We start from the raw sequence: 21,493 nt of genomic DNA, 5'->3' as shown, positions 1-21,493 counted from the left end.
GAGAATTTCAAGTATTTTATTTATTGTAAATGTTGTATTTGTATATGTATATATACACAAACCAAAAACACTTTTAAAAAACTAATGAAATTCAGTTAATAAACCTATTAAACTTTATTAAGAAAGGTTATGAAAAAATTTTTAGTGCTTAAAATTTTACTATCCATACCATATCTGCCATAGTAAAAATTCATTTTTAACACAGCTAAGATGATAACTCATAGATACCACAGTAACTTTTTTGTACATATTTAAGAAAACCATTTCTTCCTTCTTTCTCCAGCCTAATTTCTATGAAAGTATTAGTGCCTAATATTTTACATGACCCAGCACACCTTAGTAAATGTAAACATTCTAAACGATTTAATAGCAAGCTTTGAAAGTTCAGATTTTAAAGTGCTCATGAAATTCTCAAGTGGTTTTGTAACAGTTCAATTGATTGAAGATTTTATAATTGCTCCTGCTTTATTATAGCCATGAATCAACAACATATTTGATTAGATCTATTAAATACTTCGTACCTTAAAGCTTATAATTTATTTAAAATAGTGCTATTGTGAACGAATGTCATGCTTTAACATGATTCATAATAGAAATTCTAATATTAAATTAATTTCTCTAAGAGTTATTATCTATAGTTGAAAGGTCATAAAAATGGAAGCGAGTAACTGTGCATGAATACACACACACTCTTTTAGTTTATTTGTACTTTCAAAATAATATGACATCTTAATTGTGGTTCTTGTGCATTCTTTTGAAGACAATATTTGCTTATTCATGTAGTGAGTGACGGACAAGATTCTAGAGTATGATGATTATTAATTCGTGCATGATGAAAAATATTAGATATTATTGGCAGCTGATTAGTCAGTTTTCACAGGTATTAGATTATCACATGTTCAATCAGGAACTACATTAATGATAACTAAGGCAGAAAATTCAGAATAACATTTAAACACGTAAGGACAAAAATCTTACACCAATACAGTTAATTTGAGAATCACTGCAATAACATGTTCAAAATAACGTAATCCATGATTAGTGCATTAACCTCACCGATGACTAAATGAGACTTATTCAATGATGGAAACGGAAATGTTATTTAAATTCCCTGGCTTTACTGCATTTCCTTGTATTTCTCAACTCTCACACTCAGTTTGTTTTTCTGTGTTAGTAAAGTGTTTTGTGGTATTTTGTTTTCATAGTTGCAACAGAAAGAAAGGCTTTTCAAGAAAACATCAAGAAAAAAAAGGTTATTAGCTCAGTTCCCTGAAGACATTTGCAAAAAGAAGGTTAAAAAAATCAAGTGAGGGAACTATATAAAGGAGGTGCAGGAGCAGGACGGGCAGGAATTAAGTTTCCCTGAGATGATACTTTCGGTTGTGGTGGAGGTGGCCTGCGAGGGGAAAAGAGACAGTTAATAGCGTGTTTAGACTGGGTGAAATAATGCCATACTCATTACAAGCTCAACATAACACCATCCTCAACATCTCTGACAATAGGAAAGGGTACTTTACATTCTGAGATCAGTATTAGGGTGATATTCAATGGCTAAAAGGCTCCAATTAGAGTCTAAAATGGAATAACTACTTTAAATAATATTACTCCATAATAAACAATGTTGTATGAAGGTTCTAGTTTACATGTTTTTTCAAAAAAAAAAAAGCACATGAAATGGTAAAGATAAACTGTAAAAGACAAGTGAGTACACTAAGTGATCAAGCACTTGCCTGTGCTGTTAGAATTTGAGGGCAGCAAATTACTGCTAGGTGTAAACCTAGCTGTTTATAGCTCCCTCAACATGAGATTCACTCTGAGAATCAAAAGTGTTATGACTTCTATACCTGTCCATCTCAAACCTCACACTTCTACCTGTGGACACCCACTCCTAACCTCATCATCCAATTCTAGTACACCTCTACTCCAGTAACACTAGAACACTACCTGGTGAATGTTTCCCTCACAATTTATATACTCTTTCCCTGATCCTCAGTTGGATTTCAATGTATTCTTACTGTATAATAAAGATTACATATGAAGATAGTCCTCAGAGTTGCAATATGCAGTTGTAATTCGAAAGACTTTTGGGGGATGGGAGGGTCACATGCATTTGCATTTCATGTGATACAAAATGAAGTAATAAATTATCTTCCTTCCTGATGATTTTAAGCCCATCCATTGAGTCATTTCAGTTCTTGTGTTTTTCAGTTCTAGAATTTGCATTGATTCTTTAAGTTTTTAGTTCTGTGCTAAAATTCTCAATCTTGACTTTTAATTCCATGACATCATAGTTATTTTAAAGTCCATGTCTATTAACTGGATACCCTCTCAGTCTGTTTCTATGGTCTATTGTTTCTTGGTTTTAGTCATATTTTCTTTTCTTTTACACTTGGCTTTTTTTGATCATGAGCAAAACATAAGAAATTGTAGAAATCAGTTGAAGGTCTAGTTCATTCTTACTTCTGGGTCCCAGCACAGACCCTGAGATGTTTGCTAGGGTGCCTCCTCTTTGGCAGGATTCTAAATTTTGTCCCCTCTGCCTGTGAGTTTGTAGAAAGCTCTCCTCAGCTTCCTAGCCTCTCTGTTGTCAGAACAGATAAACTCATCTAGGAAGGAAAAGTGGCCCCCAAAGCTGGGATCATTTCTAGATTTCCTTCCTCTCCTGACCTTACCCCCACAATTCCTCACCTCTTTAGTCTTCTATGCCTTCAAACACATATTTTCTTATATTGTCCAGCTTTTTTAGCTGTTTTTGACAGGAAGGCTCTTCCAACCCATCTGGTTTCCTACCGCTGGTTATCTCAAAGGCCCTTGCTTCTAAATCATATGCACATGAAAGCTGTGGCAGCAGAATCTATGACTTGCTCAAGCTTATTTAATATTTCATTTTGACCCTGTACCAATATGATAAAATTTATATAAAGCTATTTCAAAACCTTTCTGCAAATCATGTTCTTGTAAACTGTTGACAATAAATACCTTTCACTAAATTACATTAAAATACAGGGGAAATTATTAGACATTAACCTCTAGGTTTTATTCTGGCCAAAAAATCTAAGCAAATTTTCTTCTGACCTTGATGGGAACTGCTGAGGTTGCTTGGCTGCATAGGTTGGTACTGGAAATCTGTTTGCATATATAGGCTAAAAAGAAAAATATAATAAGGTTATTACCCCTATGTGCTCATAAATATGATTTCTAGATAAAAGAAACCTACATATTTAAAATCAATAAACAGACTACAGGTGAATATTCCTTATCAGAAATGCTTAGAACCAGAAGAGTTTCAAATTTCAGATTTTTTTCCAATTTTGGAATATTTGCACATACATAATCAGATATTTTGGGGACAGGACCCAAGTCTAAACAGAAAAGTCATTGATGTTTCATATAGGCCTCATACATATAACCTCAGGGTAATTTTATACAATATTTTAAATAATTTTGTGCATAAAACAATGTCTGTGTATGCTGAACCATCAGAAAGCAAAGGTGTCACTCTCTCAGCCCCTCATATGGACAACCTGTGGTTGTTTGGCATCACCATTACTCCTGACTCTGAATTTATATACTGGTAAGCAATCATTTTCTTAGATTTATTCACATATAAGTACTCAACAGTGCATTCTGACTGCAACTCATCACATGAGGGCAGGTGTGGAATTTTCCACCTGTGGCATCATGTTGGTGCTCAGAAAGTTCTGGGTTTTGGAGCATTTTGGATTTTCAGATTAGGGGTGCTCAACCTGTATTTATTTATAATGCTGATAGTTAAAAATATTTTGCTTATTTGACATATCTTTACCACTGAATGTGGAATACTTAATTCTTTTAAGGTATTTTTTTAAATTCAGTAATACCAAAGTACTAAGATCTTGCTTCAAATCAACTGTATTAGTTAGAAGGTAACATATTTCCTATGTCAATGTATTTTAAATAAAATCTTCCAAAATGTATTGCCAAACCTATACAGTATCTAACTAATACTATAAATACCACTCAGCTAGAATCCTTGATTTTGGAATTCATTATATTCTTCCTTGATGAAGTAGTTGAAGTTTACAACAAAGTGAAACTGTATAACTTAGCCTCAAATAAGAAAGTAAAAGTAATATTTTTCACATATCACATTACAAGACATTAGGAATGATCAGATGGAATTACTAAATCAATGATGAAGTGATCTTGACCAAGATGTTCTTTACTATCTACTGTTAACTCCTAAAGTTCTATGACTGGCAGAGAATGCACAGTGGTGGTGAAGACCTTGAGCACCCTCTGGCTTCTACCACAGAACAGATGGTCTATCATCTGCAATTTTTTTCCCCACAGAATGATTTGTATGTACTGTGAAATGGGTGAAAAATGCAACAAAATGTCTCCATCCCTTTCCACAAGCCATAGGAGCAGCACTCTAAAGGGATCAAGTCCACTTTTGGAATGACAATTGGTGAGGTGATGGGTATGGGAATTAGCTTGACTGAATCTTTGTTTTTTTTTTTTGAGACGGGGTCTGGCTCTGTCACCCTGGCTGGAGTGCAGTGGCACGATCTCGGCTCACTGCAAGCTCCGCCTCCCAGGTTCACGCCATTCTCCTGCCTCAGCCTCCCGAGTAGCTGGGACTACAGGCGCCCACCACCACGCCTGGCTAATTTTGGTTTTTTTTGTATTTTTAGTAGAGACGGGGTTTCACCATGTTAGCCAGGATGGTCTTGATCTCCTGACCTCATGATCCACCCGCCTCAGCCTCCCAAAGTGTTGGGATTACAAGTATGAGCCACTGCGCCCAGCCAACTGAATCTTACAACAAGGTATACATAGACCAAAACATCACACTGTGGCCAGGCGCCTGTAATCACAACACTTTGGAAGGCTGAGGCAGGTGGATCATATGAGGTCAGGAGTTCAAGACCAGCCTGGCCAACATGGCAAAACCCCGTCTCTACAAAAAAAATCACCCGGGCATGATGGCGCACGCCTGTAATTCCAGCTACTCGGGAGGCTGAGGCAGAAGAATTGCTTGAACCCGGGACGCAGTGGTTACAATGAGCCAAGATCATGCCACTGCACTCCAGCCTGTGCAACACAGTGAGACTCCATCTCAAAAAAAAAAAAATCTGCACATGTACCCTAAAACTTAAAGTATAATAATAATAAAATTTTTAAAAAATCACATGATATCCCAAAATATACACAATTATTACTTGTCAATTAAATATAAATTAATGAAAACAAGCTAAAGATTAGAAGCAAGCAAGGTGCTGGATATATTAGCTTGATTTAATCACTTCCACATTGTTTACATAAAAACATCACGCTGTACCCCATAAAAGTATACAACTATGATTTGCCAATTAAAAATAAAATTAATTTAAAAAATTTTTAATATTTTTTGGCATTTATCTGACATATACTTTTAAATGTATGCAAAGATCTATTTACAAAGATGCTTGGTACCACATTTTTTTATGGTATAAGACTGGAAACAACCTGTTTTTAAATTTCCGGTAAATTGATAAAAGGGGACAGTATACCGTTATTAAGAACAATGAAGTACATGTTCACTTCTTGCAAATAATGGACCAAATGTCCAGAGAAAACTTCCCAGTGCAGTACACCTAAAATGCTGCCTAAAATATCTAAAAGGTATTTTGAAACACTTGGCTGGGTTGGTGGGAAGTAAGAAACATCTTACAGGCCAAAAAAAACCCAAGAAGGTATGAAAGAGTCCAAACTACGGAGTTGCCTTCGTCCTGTGAAAATCTTCCTATCCTTGGCAGGTGGCAGTATGCGTTTTCAGTAACCTACAGATAAAGGAGGCAAAAGCTGGGGCCTGAGCTGGATGGAATGGTGAATACAAGGCCCTATACAAAGCCTAGACATATGAAGGGGGATATCCCCATGGGTTAACTAGAAAAACAAAAACCTGCCTCAAGGAAGGCCCGTGGTGATACTGTCTCGGTGCTGATAGATGGGGAACTAAAAAAATAGTCTCCATGGAGAAATTCTTACCACACACCCATCCTCATAAGAGTTGGGGGACCAGAGTTCATAACATTTGTGTGGCAAAAAAAAAAAAAAAAAAAAATCAACAAAAATTTCAGTTTAAAGACATCAAAGATTGACCATGCCCCCAAGCATCTGGCAAAGAAAAATACTCTCGGTAGGAACCCACTATAATTCAGGACTCAAATATATTTATTTCCAAGACAATGTTCCAAAGAATGTCAGTTTACAATCAACATCACAAGTGCACTAAGAAATGAGCCATCACGAGAGTCAGCAGAAATAAGAAACCTGAGAACCCACCAAGGGCATACATATTAAAATGATCAGATACAGCACAAAAATTAGGTGTTTGAATATGCTTTAAGAAATAAAAGCTTTAAAACAGATAATAAAACTATAACAAACAATCACAAATAACCAGGCAGATTCGAAATAGAACTAAGTAGAACTACAGGAATTAAATGTACTATAAAACTAGTGAAATTAGATATTCAATGAGTTGATTAAGTAGAAGATTTGTCGTAGTTTAGTAGAGACTTAGTGAATGGAAGGTAGATCCAATATAATCAGAATGGAATACACAAGAATATTGGAAATACCAAAGAGAGGTTAAGAAACAGAGAAATAGTAAAAAGTCTAACATGCAAGAAATGCATGAGAGTTAATCAGATAATGAGACAGAGGCAATAAAGAAATAATTGCTAAGAGTTTGCTAGAACTGAAAAATGTAAATCAACTCAGGAAGTCTATTTATTGGCAAAGGAGTTTTTTTTAAGTCCACATCTATACCAAATAGTCTAAAGATACAGAAGAAAAAGCCGCATGGAAAAGATATCTACCGCATCATTTAGAGTAACAGACAATGTTTAAATTGCAACAAAGGATGTTAAAATATAGTCTATTTAAAGTTCTTAGAAAAAAAACAGCTGTCAGCCAAAAACATTCTGAAAAGACATAAACTGACAGAATTTACTACCAAAATACCTTCGCCAAGGGAACTTCTAAAAGATACCCAGTTGAAGTAGATATACCAGAAAAATAAGCTGAGATTCAATAAGGTTGAAAGCAGACAATGAATACAGGGGAAAATAGCTAAAGCTCACAGAGCACTTCACATGTGCCACATGCACTTCTCAGTGCTCCACACATACGAATCCCTCTGATTTTCACAAAAGTCATTTGTGATTAGTACTATTATTATTATTATTTTACAGATGAGGAAACAAGTACAGAGAGAGTTTCAGAATCTTGCCTAAAGTCACAGCTTACAAAGTGACAAAGGTAGTGCTCAAACTGGGCAGTTTGGCTCACAGTCCATCCTCTTAACAATTAATTTAATTGGTGTATGGCCTCACAAACCTAAACAAACATTTCATAATTCAATAGTCATATCTATATTGTAGCATTTTTTTTTAAAAGACTTAAAATACTAGAAAACAGGCCAGGCGCAGTGGCTCACGCTGTAATCCCAGCACTTTGGGAGGCCAAGGCACGTGGATCACGAGGTCAGGAGTTAGAGACCAGCCTGGCCAATATGGTGAAACCCCATCTCTACTAAAAAATACAAAAATTAGCTGGGAGTGGTGGCACACGCCTGTATTCCCAGCTACTCAGGAGGGTGAGGCAGGAGAATCACTTGAACCCGGGAGGCGGAGGTTGCAATGAGCCGAGGTGGTGCCACTGCACTCCAGCCTGGGCAACCAAGAAAGACTCTGTCTCAAAAAAAAAAAAAAAAAAAAAAAAAAAAGTCAGAGAGACCACAGTATCACAGACAGACACCTGGGGGTGCTCTTGAGTAGAAACTAGCAAACCTCCATAATTAGGAGACTGCACAAAAATCCTCACAGAGGACACATCCCCAAAAAAGATTTGAGAGGCTACCAGAATCTCTAGCCAGGCTGAGTAGCATAAGTCCTCCTTGTACAAAACAAGGCTGCAAAATCTGGGAAAGGCAGCTAATTCTTCAAATGCCAAAATCCCAATAATAAATGACAAATAATACAAAGAAATAGAAACATGGCACATTTAAAGGAACAAACTAAATCTCTAGAAACTGACCCTAAGGAAACAGATTTATATAAATTACCAAAGAATTCAAAAATTACCATCATAATGATGTTCAAAAAATTAAAAGAGAATGCAGACGGACAACTAAAAGAAATCAGGAAAATGATGTATGAACGAAATGAGAACATCAACAAAGAGACAGGAACTATAAAGAAGAACCAAACAGCAATTCTGCAGCTGAAAACTGTAATGCTAAATTGAAAGATTCACTAGAAGAATTCAATAACAAACATGATGAGGCAGAACAAAGTATCAGTGGACTCAAAGACTAGTATATTCAAAATCAAAGTGGCAGAGGAGCAAAAAAGGTGAAGAGAAAGGAAAATAAATAGCAACAAAACCATATGAAAATATAAAACTCGATAATAATGGTAAGTGTATAGACAAATAGAGAATCCTGTAGTACTGTGAGTGTGAAAATCACTTTTAAATCTTGTTAGAATGTTAAAAGCATAGCATAAAAAGTAATGAATCTGTGTTAATAAGCAATATAAAAAGAGGTAATTTTGTGTCATCAATTACATAAAGTGGAACAAGAAGAAATATAAAGGGGTAGAGTTTTTGTGATTGAAGTTATCAGTTTAAAATAGATTGCCATAAATTTATAAAATATTTTATGTAATTGCAAAGATATCACAATATATGTGCTATACAATATGCACAAAGGAAAATGAGAATCAAAATATTGCTACAAAAAAACAAGGAAAATGATAATTTATTGTATATTTCAAAATAGCTAAAAGAGTAGAGTTGGAATGTTCCTAACATAGAAATGATAAATCCTTGAGGTGATGACTATCCCAATTACCCTGATTTGATCATTACACACTGTATGCTTGTTTCAAAATATCACATGTACCCCATGTGATATGTACAACTATTATGTATCCATAATTGATTTTTTTAATTAAAAAGAAATACAAAAGAAGGCAGCAAGGGAAGAAGGAAGGGTCAAAAACAAAATAGCAATAGTAAGTCCCTATCTATCAGTAATTCTTTTAAATATGAGTAAGTATTCTGTGCAAATGGAAACCAAGAGAACAAGGATAGCAATACTTACATCAGACAAAATGAGGTAACATCAAAAACAATAAAAACAGAGATGAAAAAGGGCATTAATGGCAAAGGTGTTGATTCATCACAAGGATATAACAACTGTAAATACATATGCAGCCAATTTAGAGTACCTAAATATATAAAGCAAATATTAATTAATCTGGAGAGAGAGCTAAATAGCAACCCAATACTACTAGGAAACTTCAGTACTTCACTTTCAACAATAGATAGATCATCCAGACAACAAATCAGTAAGAAAACATTTGGCTCAAACTAGACTTTAAACAAAACAGAACTAATAGACATATTCCATCCAACAAAAGCAGAATACACATTCTTCTCAAATGCACACAGAACATTCTCCAGGACAAGTAATATGTTAAGCTGCAAAACAAGCCTTAACAAATTTTAAAAGACTGACATTAAGTATGTTTTCCAACTAATATTAGGACTCAAAATCAACAACTGAAGAAATTTTAGAAAATTCACAAATACATGAAAATTAAACAACATGCTCCTAAACAATCACTTGGTCAATAACAGAAAAAAGAAGTATTTTTAAATACAGCTGACACTTAAGCAACACAGGTTTGAACTGCACAGGTACATCTATATGCAGATATTTTTCAACCAAACACAGATTGAAAATACAGTATTCATGACCCACATATACAGAGGGCCAACTTTTCCTATATGTGGGTTCTACAGGGCCAACAGCATGACTGGGCTATATGTATGGGTCCTGGAACCAATCCCCAATGTGTACCGAGAAACAACTATATCTTGAGACAATAAAAAGAGAAACACAACATAACAAAATGCATGCAACACAGAAAAAGCAGTTATAAGGGGGAAGTTTATAGCAAGTCTATACCAATAAGTGCCTACATTTTTTTAAAAATCTCAAGTAAACAACCTAATGTTACACCTCAAGACCTAGAAAAAGAGGAACAATCTAAGCCTAAAGTTAGTAGAAAAAAGGGAATAGCGAAGCTCAGAGCAAAAATGAATGAAATACTGGAAAAATAGTATTAATAGAATCAATAAAACTAAGAGTTGGTTTTTTGAAAAGATAAATAAAATTAACACACCATTAAGTAGACTAAGAAAAAAAGAAAGAGGAATCAAATAAAATCAGAAACGAAAGAGAAGACATTACAGCTGATACCGCAGAAATACAAAGTTTTATAAGAGACTGCTATGAACAATCATACACCAACAAATTGAACCTAGAAAAAAATAAATTCCTAGAAACATACAACCTATCAAGACTGAATCAAGACGAAATAAAAAATCTGAAAAGATCAATAATAAGTAAGGAGACTGAATTAGTAACTTTAAAAAGTCTCTCATCAAAGAAACTCAGGACCTGATAAATTCACAGCTGAATTCTACCAAACATTTAAAGAACAACTAATGCAATCCTTCTCAAACTCTTCCCAACACTTGAAGAGGAAGGAATATTTCCAAACTCATTTTACAAGGCCAGCATTACCCTGAAACCAAAGCCAGACAAGGACACAACAAGAAAAGAAAATTACAGGTCAATATCCTTTATGAATATAGATGCAAAAATCTTCAGCAAAATACTAGCAAACTGAATTCAGCAGCACATAAAAGGATATTTCCCAATGACCAAGTGGGATTTATTCTGGGGATGCGAGGATGGTTTAACATATTCAAATCAATAAATAACAACATTAACAAACAAAAAACAGAAGTGAAGAACATAAACATAACAAAAACCATGTGATCATTTTCAGAATTGAGGGAAAAGCATTTGACAAATTTCAACATTCTTTCATGATAAAAACTCTCAACAAATTTGTATAGAAAGAATAAACTGGGCCAGGCATGGTGGCTCATGCCTGTAATCCCGGCACTTTGGGAGGCCGAGGCAGGTGGATCACCTGAGGTCAGGAGTTCAAGACCAGCCTGGCCAATATGGCAAAACACTGTCTCTCTACTAAAAATATAAAAATTAGCTGGGCAGGGTGGCACATGCCTGTAATCCCAGCTACTCAGGAGGCTGAGGCAGGAGAATCACTTGAACCTGTGAGGAAGACGTTGCAGTAAGCCGAGATCGTGCCACTGCACTGCAGCCTCCGTGACAGAGCAAGACTCTATCTCAAAAACAAAGAAAAAGAAAGAAATAAGGAACCTCAGCACAATAAAGGTCATACATCACAAGCCCAGAGCTAACATCATACTGAACAATGAAAAACTGAAAGCTTTTCCTCTAAGATCAGGAATAAGACAAGGATGTCCACTCCTACCACTTCCACTCAATGTAGTATTAGAAGTTCTAACCAGAGCAGTTAGGCAAGAAAAAGAAATAAAAGACATCAAAATTGGAACGGAAGAAGTAAAACTGTCCTTGTTTGCAGATGACATGGTCTTTTATACAGAAACCCCTAGAGTCAACCAAAAAACTGTTAGAACTAATAAATTCAGTAAAGTTGCATAATACAAAATCAACATATGGAAATCCGTAGCATTTCTATACACTACAACAAGCTATCTGAAAAAGAAATCCAGAAAAAAATTCCATTTAGAATGACATCAAAAATACATACATAAATAAAACAGGAATAAATTTAACCACAAAAAATAAATATCTGTACAAGGAAATCTATAAAACATTGATGAAAGGAATTGAAGACATAAATAAATGGAAAGATATCCCATGCTCACTGACTGGAAGAATTAATATTAAAATAACCACAGCAAACTACAGATTCAATGCAATACCTATTAATATTCCAATGACAATTTTTGTAACAATAGAAAAAAATCCTAAAATTCATATGGAACTACAAAAGACCCAGAATCACTAAACCAATCTTGAGCAAAAAGAACAAAGCTGGAAGCATCACATTACCAAATTTCAAAATATACTGCAAAGCTATACTAATTAAAACGGCACACTACTGGCATAAAACAGACATAAAGACAAATGGAACAGAATAGAGAACCCCAAATCCACAACTTTATGGTCAGCTAATCTTCAACGAAGGTGCCAAGAATACACAATGAAGAAGGGACAGTCACTTCAATTAGTAGTGTTGGGACAACTTCATATCCACATGAAGAAAAATGAAAATGAACTGGTATTTCATACCATATACAAAAATCAACTCAAACTGGATTAAAGATTTAAACATAAGACCTGAAACTATAAAACTACTAAAAGAAAACATAGGTAAATATTCTTAAGAGTACTGCACTATACATGTAAAAATTGTTAAGATGGTAAATATTAGTGGTTTTTTTTTTACCACTACTGTTAAATTTACAAAAAACATCTTGAAAACAATGGTTAAAATGGCAAATTTTATATATATTTTGCCAAAATCAAATAAGAAATATATACATATATGTCAACGATGAAGAAGAGTATACAGATAATTTTGAACTAGCATGCATATGGCCTTTGTGGCCATCCTGTATACAAAACGACATGGAAAAATCTCCAAGATATATGGTTAAGAGGAGAAAGGGCATAACAATTTTTGTCTCCTTTTTATAAAGATAAAGGCGGTGGAATAGGGAGACTGTGTGTGTGTGTGTGTATAAATATATTAAAAAATGACGGATTTCTAATCATTTTCAACAGTGAAAACGAATGAATCACAGCTATATCTATCGATAGAGATAAATCACAAAGTGACATTAAGGGGAAAAACAGGTTGCAGATATATGTGCAAATTATCAAATAAAACGTTCTTAAAAGTTTTAAAACATTAAAAAATTACATACTGCTTAGGGATACATGCAGATCAGTAAAAGTATATCATGATCTAAACACTCCCTAATACACTTGCAGAACAGTGACTATCAGTCCTACAGCTGAGACAATTAGGCCAATCCAAGGGCTCAGCACCAGGTCTTCGGTAACATCCCATAGGGAGATGGAGACAGGTATTGAAAATAGGAAAAGAGCAGACATAGAAAAAAGTAGTGATAGCATAGGTCCCATGTCATTTCCCAATCCTGGTTGCTAGGCAAGGCATTCCTAATGTCCAGCTGTCTTTTTCTGTGTCCTCTGAGCCAAGGACTCCGCTGGTTTTCCTTTAAAGAACTCAGGGAGCAGGGCACAGTGGCTCATGCCTGTAATCCCAGCACTCTGGGAGGCCAAGGCGGGTGGATCACTTGAGGTCAGGAGTTCAAGACCAGCCTGGCCAATGCGATGAGACCCCGTCTCTATGAAAAATACAAAAATTAGCCAGGCATGGTGGTACACACCTGTAATCCCAGCTACTTGGGAGGCTGAGGCACGACAATCATTGAAACTGGGAGGCAGAGGTTGCAATGAGATGCAACTGTGCCACTATACTCCACCCCGGGCAACAGAGCAAGGCTCTGCCTCAAAAACAAAAACAAAAAACTCAGGGACCACCTACAATACTCTTGAATTCTTAAGAAGGTATCTATGTTTCTAGCTATATCTATATAACTTTGTTTTTAATCTTTAAGCATTTGATCCTTTAATACAGTAAAGAAAAATAATTTTTCATTTTATACTTACAACTTCTCTGGGAGGTGTCACTGGAGAAACATGTCGAGGAACACTCCCTGGCTGTCTAGAAGGGTTTGCTTGATTTTTGCCATCTGACCTGAAAGATACAATTACTTTTGATCTAAATTAAGATAAAAACATTTCTACATGAAATATTACACACATTTTGCATTTTCCTAAATACAGAATCATGATGTTGGTAGTGGTGGGGATGATAATCATGATACAGTTTAAATTTTTAGGGCATTTTAACAGCTTGCATGTATTTTTAATCCTTATGGTATTAGAAGGCATTACTAACCACATTTTATAATCAAACTGAAATTTTAAGAAATTGTGAAATTTGGTCAATTAGGCCAATGTTCCCTAACTTTTCTCAAGTCTTCCTAAAATCAGAGAAGAGTAAAAACATATTCTCAGGTTGCCAAGTAGTCATTTTAAAAATTAGGAAATCCAAGGGTAGTGAATGGATTGGCTGGAAAGGTAACAGATAAGTTTTAGACATGCTGAGGTGACAGCAAATCAGTGCAGTGGAGATGTATGAAAGATAGCTGTAGTTATGGAACTCAAACTTCAAAAATGCAGATGGGGGAGTTACTTGCATAGACTGGTCAGTTGGAAGTATGATATGAAGTATCTACTTAGTCCTCTATCAGAAATTGGTGTTAAGCAAAATGAACCCTGAGGGCCACTTTCAGCAGCCTAAAGGCTGACCAACATAATCTTTTCTCCTCCCCATTAAAAGAGGTGGCGTGGTCACCACCACCTTTCAACCCATGCTAATCATGTCAAAAGGTCAGAGAGATAACTTAGAACCCTATTTTAGAGGATTACCAATCTCTGGTGATATGACTATCAGCATTAATATTTTATAAATTATTTACTATAGGCTGAGCATGGAGGCTCACTCCAGTAATCCCTGCACTTTGGGCGGCTGAGGCAGATGGATGGCTTCAAAAAGTTCAAGACCAGCCTGGGCAACATGGCGAAACCCCATCTCTACAAAAAAATACAAAAATTAACTGGGTGTGGTGGTGTACCTGTAATCCCAACTACTTGGAAGGCTGAGGCAGAGGGAATCACCTGAGCCCAGGGAAGTCGAGATTCTGTCTCAGAAAATATATGTATATATTTAATATAGGAATTAAAAGAAAAAAATCTAAGTACTCATATGTTTGTGATCTCTTCTTTCTGAAGTAGCTTCTCCACAGTTGATCTCTCTTGATGAAGATAAAAATAGCACAGACAATAAGGGGAACAATTAGGAAGAAGAACACCAGAAGTCCGTCCCTCAATGCAGTATTCGTTTCTAGAGAGAAGAATTTTACATCAACAGTCACCAAACTCATACTACCCAGAAAATACTAGATGATTATAAACACTTTACATTAATTTTCACATTACTCAAAAATCAAACTGATATCAACTGAATACACTGAGAAGTCTTCCTCAAAGTTCATTCCTGTCCACTTCTGCCTTCACAAAAATAACCACTTTTATTAGTTGTTTCTGTAACCTTACAGTATTTCTTCGAGCAAACAATCAAGAACAAAATATGTTTCTACTGTCAACACTTTCTTACACAAAAGGTAGCATACTATTTATATACCATTTGGTGCATCAGTTTTTTTCCACTTATCTGTACATAGTGGACCTCCTCGTTTTCCATACGGCTATACGAAACTCCATTGTGAAGATGTTCTAGAGTTTATTTAACATGTGCCCCACTGATAAACACTTATATTTTTCCAATCTTTTGCTACTACCAAAAAAACTGCTATAATGAATAACCTTGTACATATGTTGTATCATATTAGTGCAGGTATAATAACTACAGAATAATTTCCCTAAAGCAGAAATGCTGTATCAATAAATAAGTGCATTCACCATTTCTTTTAGGTATTGTCAAATTGTCTTTCAATATTAATGGTTACAATTTATAAGAATATTACAAGCAATATATAAAAATTCCCCATAGCCTCACTCACAGAGCCAAACTTCTGGATTTTTGCCAACCGGGCAGGTGAAAAATTTTCTCTTGTAGAATTTTAATTTACATTTTTTATACTATGAGTTGATAATTTTTTTTTCTTCTCTTTTCCCGAGATGGAGTCTCACCCTGTTGCCCAGGCTGGTGCAATGGCACGATCTCCACTCACTGCAACTTCTGCCTCCTGGGTTCAAGCGATTCTCCTGCCTCCGCCTCCCGAGTAGCTGGGATTACAGGTATGCACCACCACGCCCAGCTAATTTTTTTGTATTATTAGTAGAGACAGGTTTCACCATGTTGGCCAGGCTGGTCTCCAACTCCTGACCTCATGATCTGCCTGCCTCGGCCTCCCGAAGTGCTGGGATACGGGCATGAGCCACGGCACCTGGCCTCACTTTTTTCTTAAGGAAACATTATTTATTTTTTTCTGCTCAGTCCTTTGACTGTTTTTCTATTGGACTCTTGCTTTTTTCTTCTTAATTTCTAAAAGTTCTTATTATATATTAGAGAGATTAGCTTTTTCCATAACACAAGTTGGAAATATTTTCTCCATTTTAACCTATGGCACTATGCTTTTCTCCATGGAAAAGTTTATTATTTTTGTATAGTTGAATTTATCAATCTTATTTTTATGCCTTCTAGATTTTAAGTTTCATTAGAACTTTTACAAATTAAGTATTTTATCTGTTCTGTGTTCTTTTGAGAAACAATACAGTAGACATAAACATGAGTGGTAAACTGATTCATAATTTTAAGTTTGTAAAAGAACCAGAAATTTCTGTAAAAAGTTGTATTAAACTGGCCGGGCGCAGTGGCTCACGCCTGTAATCCCAGCGCTTTGGGAGGCCGGGACAGGTGGATCACGAGGTCAGGAGATCGAGACCATCCTGGCTAACACAGTGAAGCCCCATCTCTACTAAAAATACAAAAAAAAAAATTAGCCAGGCGTGGTGGCAGACGCCTGTAGTCCCAGCCACTCGGGAGGCTGAGGCAGGAGAATGGCATGAACCCGGGAGGCGCAGCTGAGATCGCGCCACTGCACTCCAGCCTGGGCAACAGAGCGAGACTCCATCCCAAAAAAAAAAAAAAAGTTGTATAAAACTATATGAAACAATATTTATCCCAACTGAAAATCAAAATAGAGTTGGCCCTGGAACAATGTGGGTTTGAACTGTGCAGGTCCACTTATATGCAGGCTATCTTGTGTTTCTGCCACCCCTGAGACCAACCTCTCCTCTTCCTCCTCCTCCTCAGCCTACTCTACATGAAGATGATGAGGATGAAGGTCTTTATGATAATCTACTTCCACTTAATGAATAGTATACATATTTTCTCTTACGATTTTCTTAATAAATTTGCTTTTCTCTAGCTTGCTTTATTATAATGATACAGTATATAATACATGTAACAGACAAAATCTGTGGTAATCAACTGTTGATGTTATTGGTAAGTCTTCCAGTCAACAGCAGACTATTTGTAGCTAAGTTTTGGGGAAGCCAAAAGTTACACATGGGTTTTCAACTATGCAGGGAGCTGGAGCCCCTAACCTTTGCATTGTTCAAGGGTCAACTGTATAAAAAATTAAAGCAAGCTTCATACATCATTTTATACTTACTAATGAGTACACAAAATTTAAATTAAAGCATTCAACACTGGCAAGATTATTTTGAAACTGATACCTTCGCACTGTTAGTGGCATTACACAAATGTATCATTTATTAGGAAGTTTTACTCCTAAAAGAATAAAAAGGATTATTCTCTCCAAACTAACCTCATTACTGGCAATTGATTCTTCAATTGGAAAAATGCATACACATTAACATGTACACTACAATGTTAACAGTGAGTTATCAAAACCTTAGAAACAATCTAAATGTCAAATAATTAGAAAACAGCTAAGTGAAGTTACAGCACATCCACTGGATGAAATGACACACAGCCATTAAAATCCATAGTTCTGACTTTCAGTTATAGCCAACGTGGAATAACAGGGACCAGATTTACTCTGCCAGCTAAAATAACCAGAAAACCAGACATAATATATGAAACAACAGTTTTCAAGACACTGGACATCAGGCAACAAAGAGCAATGATCCCTGAGAGGCAGAAAAAAAAATAAGGTGAGCCTTACAATTGTCCGAGGTTAGTGCCTAAAGAAAGTTAACAGACACTAATGAGGGGTGTGGGCACCAAAGCAAAACCCAGTGGTCTCCCTCAGTTAAAGAGATGGAGCTGGTATTCTGAAGAGGGCAAGGCAGCTAGAGTTCCTAGGCAAAGTACCAAAGGGAAGAGAGCTACAGAGAAAAAGCTGAAAGATCTGCATCAGTGCTGATGGATATATGCATGTAAGGAGACCACATGAAGGTGGAGGAAGAACCATGTGAAAAGATTGGTGGAAATAAGCCCCACAGCTCACACAGGACTAGGAAGAGTATTTGCTCCTATAATTCAGTGGGAAACCTCATAATTAACACGGTACTAAGCAGGATACACAGAAGTGGTTTTGCCTCAGTAATGAAGCAGAATCAACCCTAGACTAAATGCTATTCAGGTCCTGCCTTAAAAGCTTAAAAGCAAGACCCAGAAGGATCAAACTATGTCAACATAACTCAAACATACTAGTACAAACCTCATCAATAGAAATCCAAAAATATCCAATAACCCACAAAGTAGGATTTAAAACTTCTGGCATCTAATAAAAATTTATAAGGCATAACAAAATACAGAAAATAAAAGAGGGAAAAATATCAAAACTGAGAAATTACCCATATGACAGAATTAGTAGACAAGGACATTAGCAGTTATTACAACTGTATTCTATTTGTTCAAAAAAGTAAAGATTGAGCATCTTATGTAGAGTTACGAAAGATATATAAAAGAAACAAATGGAACTTCCAGAAATAAAAACTACAATGTCTAAAATGAAAAACACACTGGATCAAGTTAATGGCAAATTAGACTTCACAGAAGAAATGTGAACTTGAAGAGTAACAGAAGTTACTCAAAATTAAACATGGAGAATAAAGAGTAATTTTTAAAAATTAACAGCCAGTCAGGCGTGCTGGCTCACACTTACAATCCCAGAACTTTGGGAGGCTGAGGTGGGTGGATCACTTGAGGCCAGGACTTTGAGACCAGCCTGGCCAACAGGGTAAAATCCTGTCTCCACTAAAAATACAAAAGTTAGCCAGGCATGGTGGCACACGCCTGTAGTCCCAGCTACTCGGGAGGCTGAGGCATGAGAACTGCTTGAACTCCGGAGGCAGAGATTGCCATGAGCCGAGATCATACCACTCACTGCACTCCAGCCTGGGTGATACAGCAAGACTCTGTCTCAAACAAAGTAAAGTTAAATTAAAATTAAAAAAAAAAACAAAAATAAAAAATCAACAGCCAATCAGTGAGATGTGAAATAACACCAAGCAGCCGAATATACATAAAATTGGAGGACCTGAATGAGAAGAGAGAAAGAGGAAGACAGAAAAAAAATTCGAAGAAACGATGGCCAAAAATTTTCCAAATTTGAAGAAAACTATAAAAGCACAGACCCAAAAAGCTCAAAAAATCCCAAGTACACCAAGGCACAATATAAAAACCAGAGATAAAGAGAAAAACATTACAAGCGACCAGAGATTAGAAAAAGACATATATAGAAGACATTACATACAAAGAAAAGGATGACAGCAGATTTTTCAGGAAAAACAATGCAAGTCAGAAGACAAGGAATATCCTTAGAAGTAAAAAGGGAGGAAAACTATCGCCCAAAATCCTTGCCCAGTTAAATTATCATTCAAGCTGCAAGGCAAATTAAAGACTTTCAGACATACAAAAGCTAAAAATATTTGTCACTAGCACACTCGTATTATAAGAAACGCAAAAGGAAATCCTTCAAGCAGAAATTAAATCAGATTGAAATGCAAATTTACATAAATGAAGAACACCAGAAATGGTAATTATACGGGTAAATATAAAGACTTTTTCTACTATTAAGTCTCTTTGAAAGATAATCAACTGTTCAAAGCAAAATGAGTAACAATGAATTGTGGGATTTATAACATTAGTAGAAGCAAAACATGTGACGACAATGGCACAAAATGAGAGAAATGGAAATATACTGAAGTGTTACAATATCACTACAAGGGAGACTGACGGAAAATATCAAGACAGTAAATTTAAACATAAACACATCAATAATCAAGTTAAATATAAATTATCAAAACAACTTAATTAAAAGAGAATGGCAGATTAGATAAAACGCAAGATCCAACTATATGCACTAATTACTATAGCACGATATAAAGAAATTAAAAGTAAAAGGATGGGAAAAGATTTTCCATGCTGACTAATTAATAGGAATCTGGAGTAGCTATATTAATAATATCTCATTGCAGGGCAGAGAATATTACCAGGGAAAAAGAAGGCTATTTCATAAGGATAAAGAGTCAGTTTACAAAGAGGATAGAATAATTCTAAGTGTTTATGTACCTAATAACAGAACATCATAATAAATAAAGCAAAAATTGATAGAACTATTAGGAGAAATAGGCAAATTGGCAGTTATAGCCAAAGAACTCAATATTCCTCTCAATAACTGACAGAGTAAGTAGACCAGAAAATCAGTAAGGATATGAAAGATCCGACTACCTATTAACTGACATGAACTAATAATTTATAGAATATTCCACCTAAGAATAGTAGAATACGCATTCTTTTCAAGTGTACACAGAACTTTTACTAAGATAAACCACATTCTGGGCTACAAGACAAGTTTAAAAAAATAAAAGGATTCAAGTCATATACAATATGTTCTCTTGCTACAGTAAAATTTAAATCAGTAACATTAAGATAACTAAAAAATCCACAGATATTTCAAAAGAAATAGCACATATCTAAATAACCTGTAAGTCAAAGAAAAAAAATAAAAGCATATTAGAAGGTATTCAGAACTGAATGAACATGGAGGTATAACATGTCAAAATTTCTGGGATGAATTAGAGGAAAACTGATAGCAATAAAATGCCTATATCAGAAAAAAAAAAGATGACCTCATCCTCCACCTTAAGAAACTAGAAAAAGAACAAATGAAACCCAAAGTAAGCAGACTAAGAGAAAATATATACAAGGCACATATTTCATAAAGAACTTAAATACTTGAATCAGTGACATGCAAAGAACTTTCAAAACTCATTAAGACAACCCATTAAAAACTGGAAAAAAGATTTAAACAGACACATAACCAAAGAAGATATGTAGATGGCAAATAAGTACAAGAAAAGACACTCAACATCATTAGTAATTAGAGAAATGCAAATTAAAACCACACTGAAATACCACTACATACCTACTGGAATGGCTAAAATTAAAAAGACTGACAATAGCAACTGTTAAGAGAGGATGTGGGGAAATTGGGGAAATTCTCTCATATACAGCTAGTAAGGATGTAAACTGGTATAGCCACGTTGGGAAACAGTTTGGCAGTTTCTTTAAAAGCTTAACATACACCTACTATATGACTAGTCATTCTAGCTGGTAGTTATCCAAGAGAAAAAAAGCATATGATGTCACTAGAAAGATACCAATAAACTGGGAGCTCATGGTCTATCAGGGAATTTTAAAAGGCAAATCATTAATTAGTATAGTAATTAGTGCTAACAGTACTAGAAAAGCAATAGAAGGGAATGATAATTTAGATTTAAGCAGCCAGGGGAAACTTTCTGTAGAAAATGAGGTATAATCTGAAGCCTAAATAGCAATTAGCCAAGGGCCAACAATGTGAAAATAATACGGTATGAAAGCCCACAGGTAAAAGAGAGTAGCCTAGTAGAGGAAATCAAAGAAGTTACAATATGTCT

The 21,493-nt window shown here is 35.5% G+C and overlaps 1 protein-coding gene across 1 annotated transcript in view; it reads right to left on the bottom strand.

Moving 5' to 3' along the window:
* The window catches only part of ADAM9 (ADAM metallopeptidase domain 9), a 109,779-nt gene continuing 88,286 nt past the window's right edge, over positions 1–21,493 (bottom strand). The window contains exons 19-22 of the mRNA XM_003269597.4: positions 14,819–14,960; positions 13,661–13,748; positions 3,076–3,143; positions 1–1,396 (exon numbers count right to left, since the gene is read on the bottom strand). Of these exons, the coding sequence (XP_003269645.1) occupies positions 1,303–1,396; positions 3,076–3,143; positions 13,661–13,748; positions 14,819–14,960 (392 nt within the window). The 3' untranslated portion in view covers positions 1–1,302. The remainder of the gene's footprint in view (positions 1,397–3,075; positions 3,144–13,660; positions 13,749–14,818; positions 14,961–21,493) is intronic.

The sequence above is a fragment of the Nomascus leucogenys genome, chromosome 8 (assembly GCF_006542625.1).
Source record: "Nomascus leucogenys isolate Asia chromosome 8, Asia_NLE_v1, whole genome shotgun sequence".
Classification (NCBI taxonomy): domain Eukaryota; kingdom Metazoa; phylum Chordata; class Mammalia; order Primates; family Hylobatidae; genus Nomascus; species Nomascus leucogenys.
Note: the sequence above shows the minus strand (reverse complement) of the source record. Positions and strands in the feature narration are given on the sequence as shown.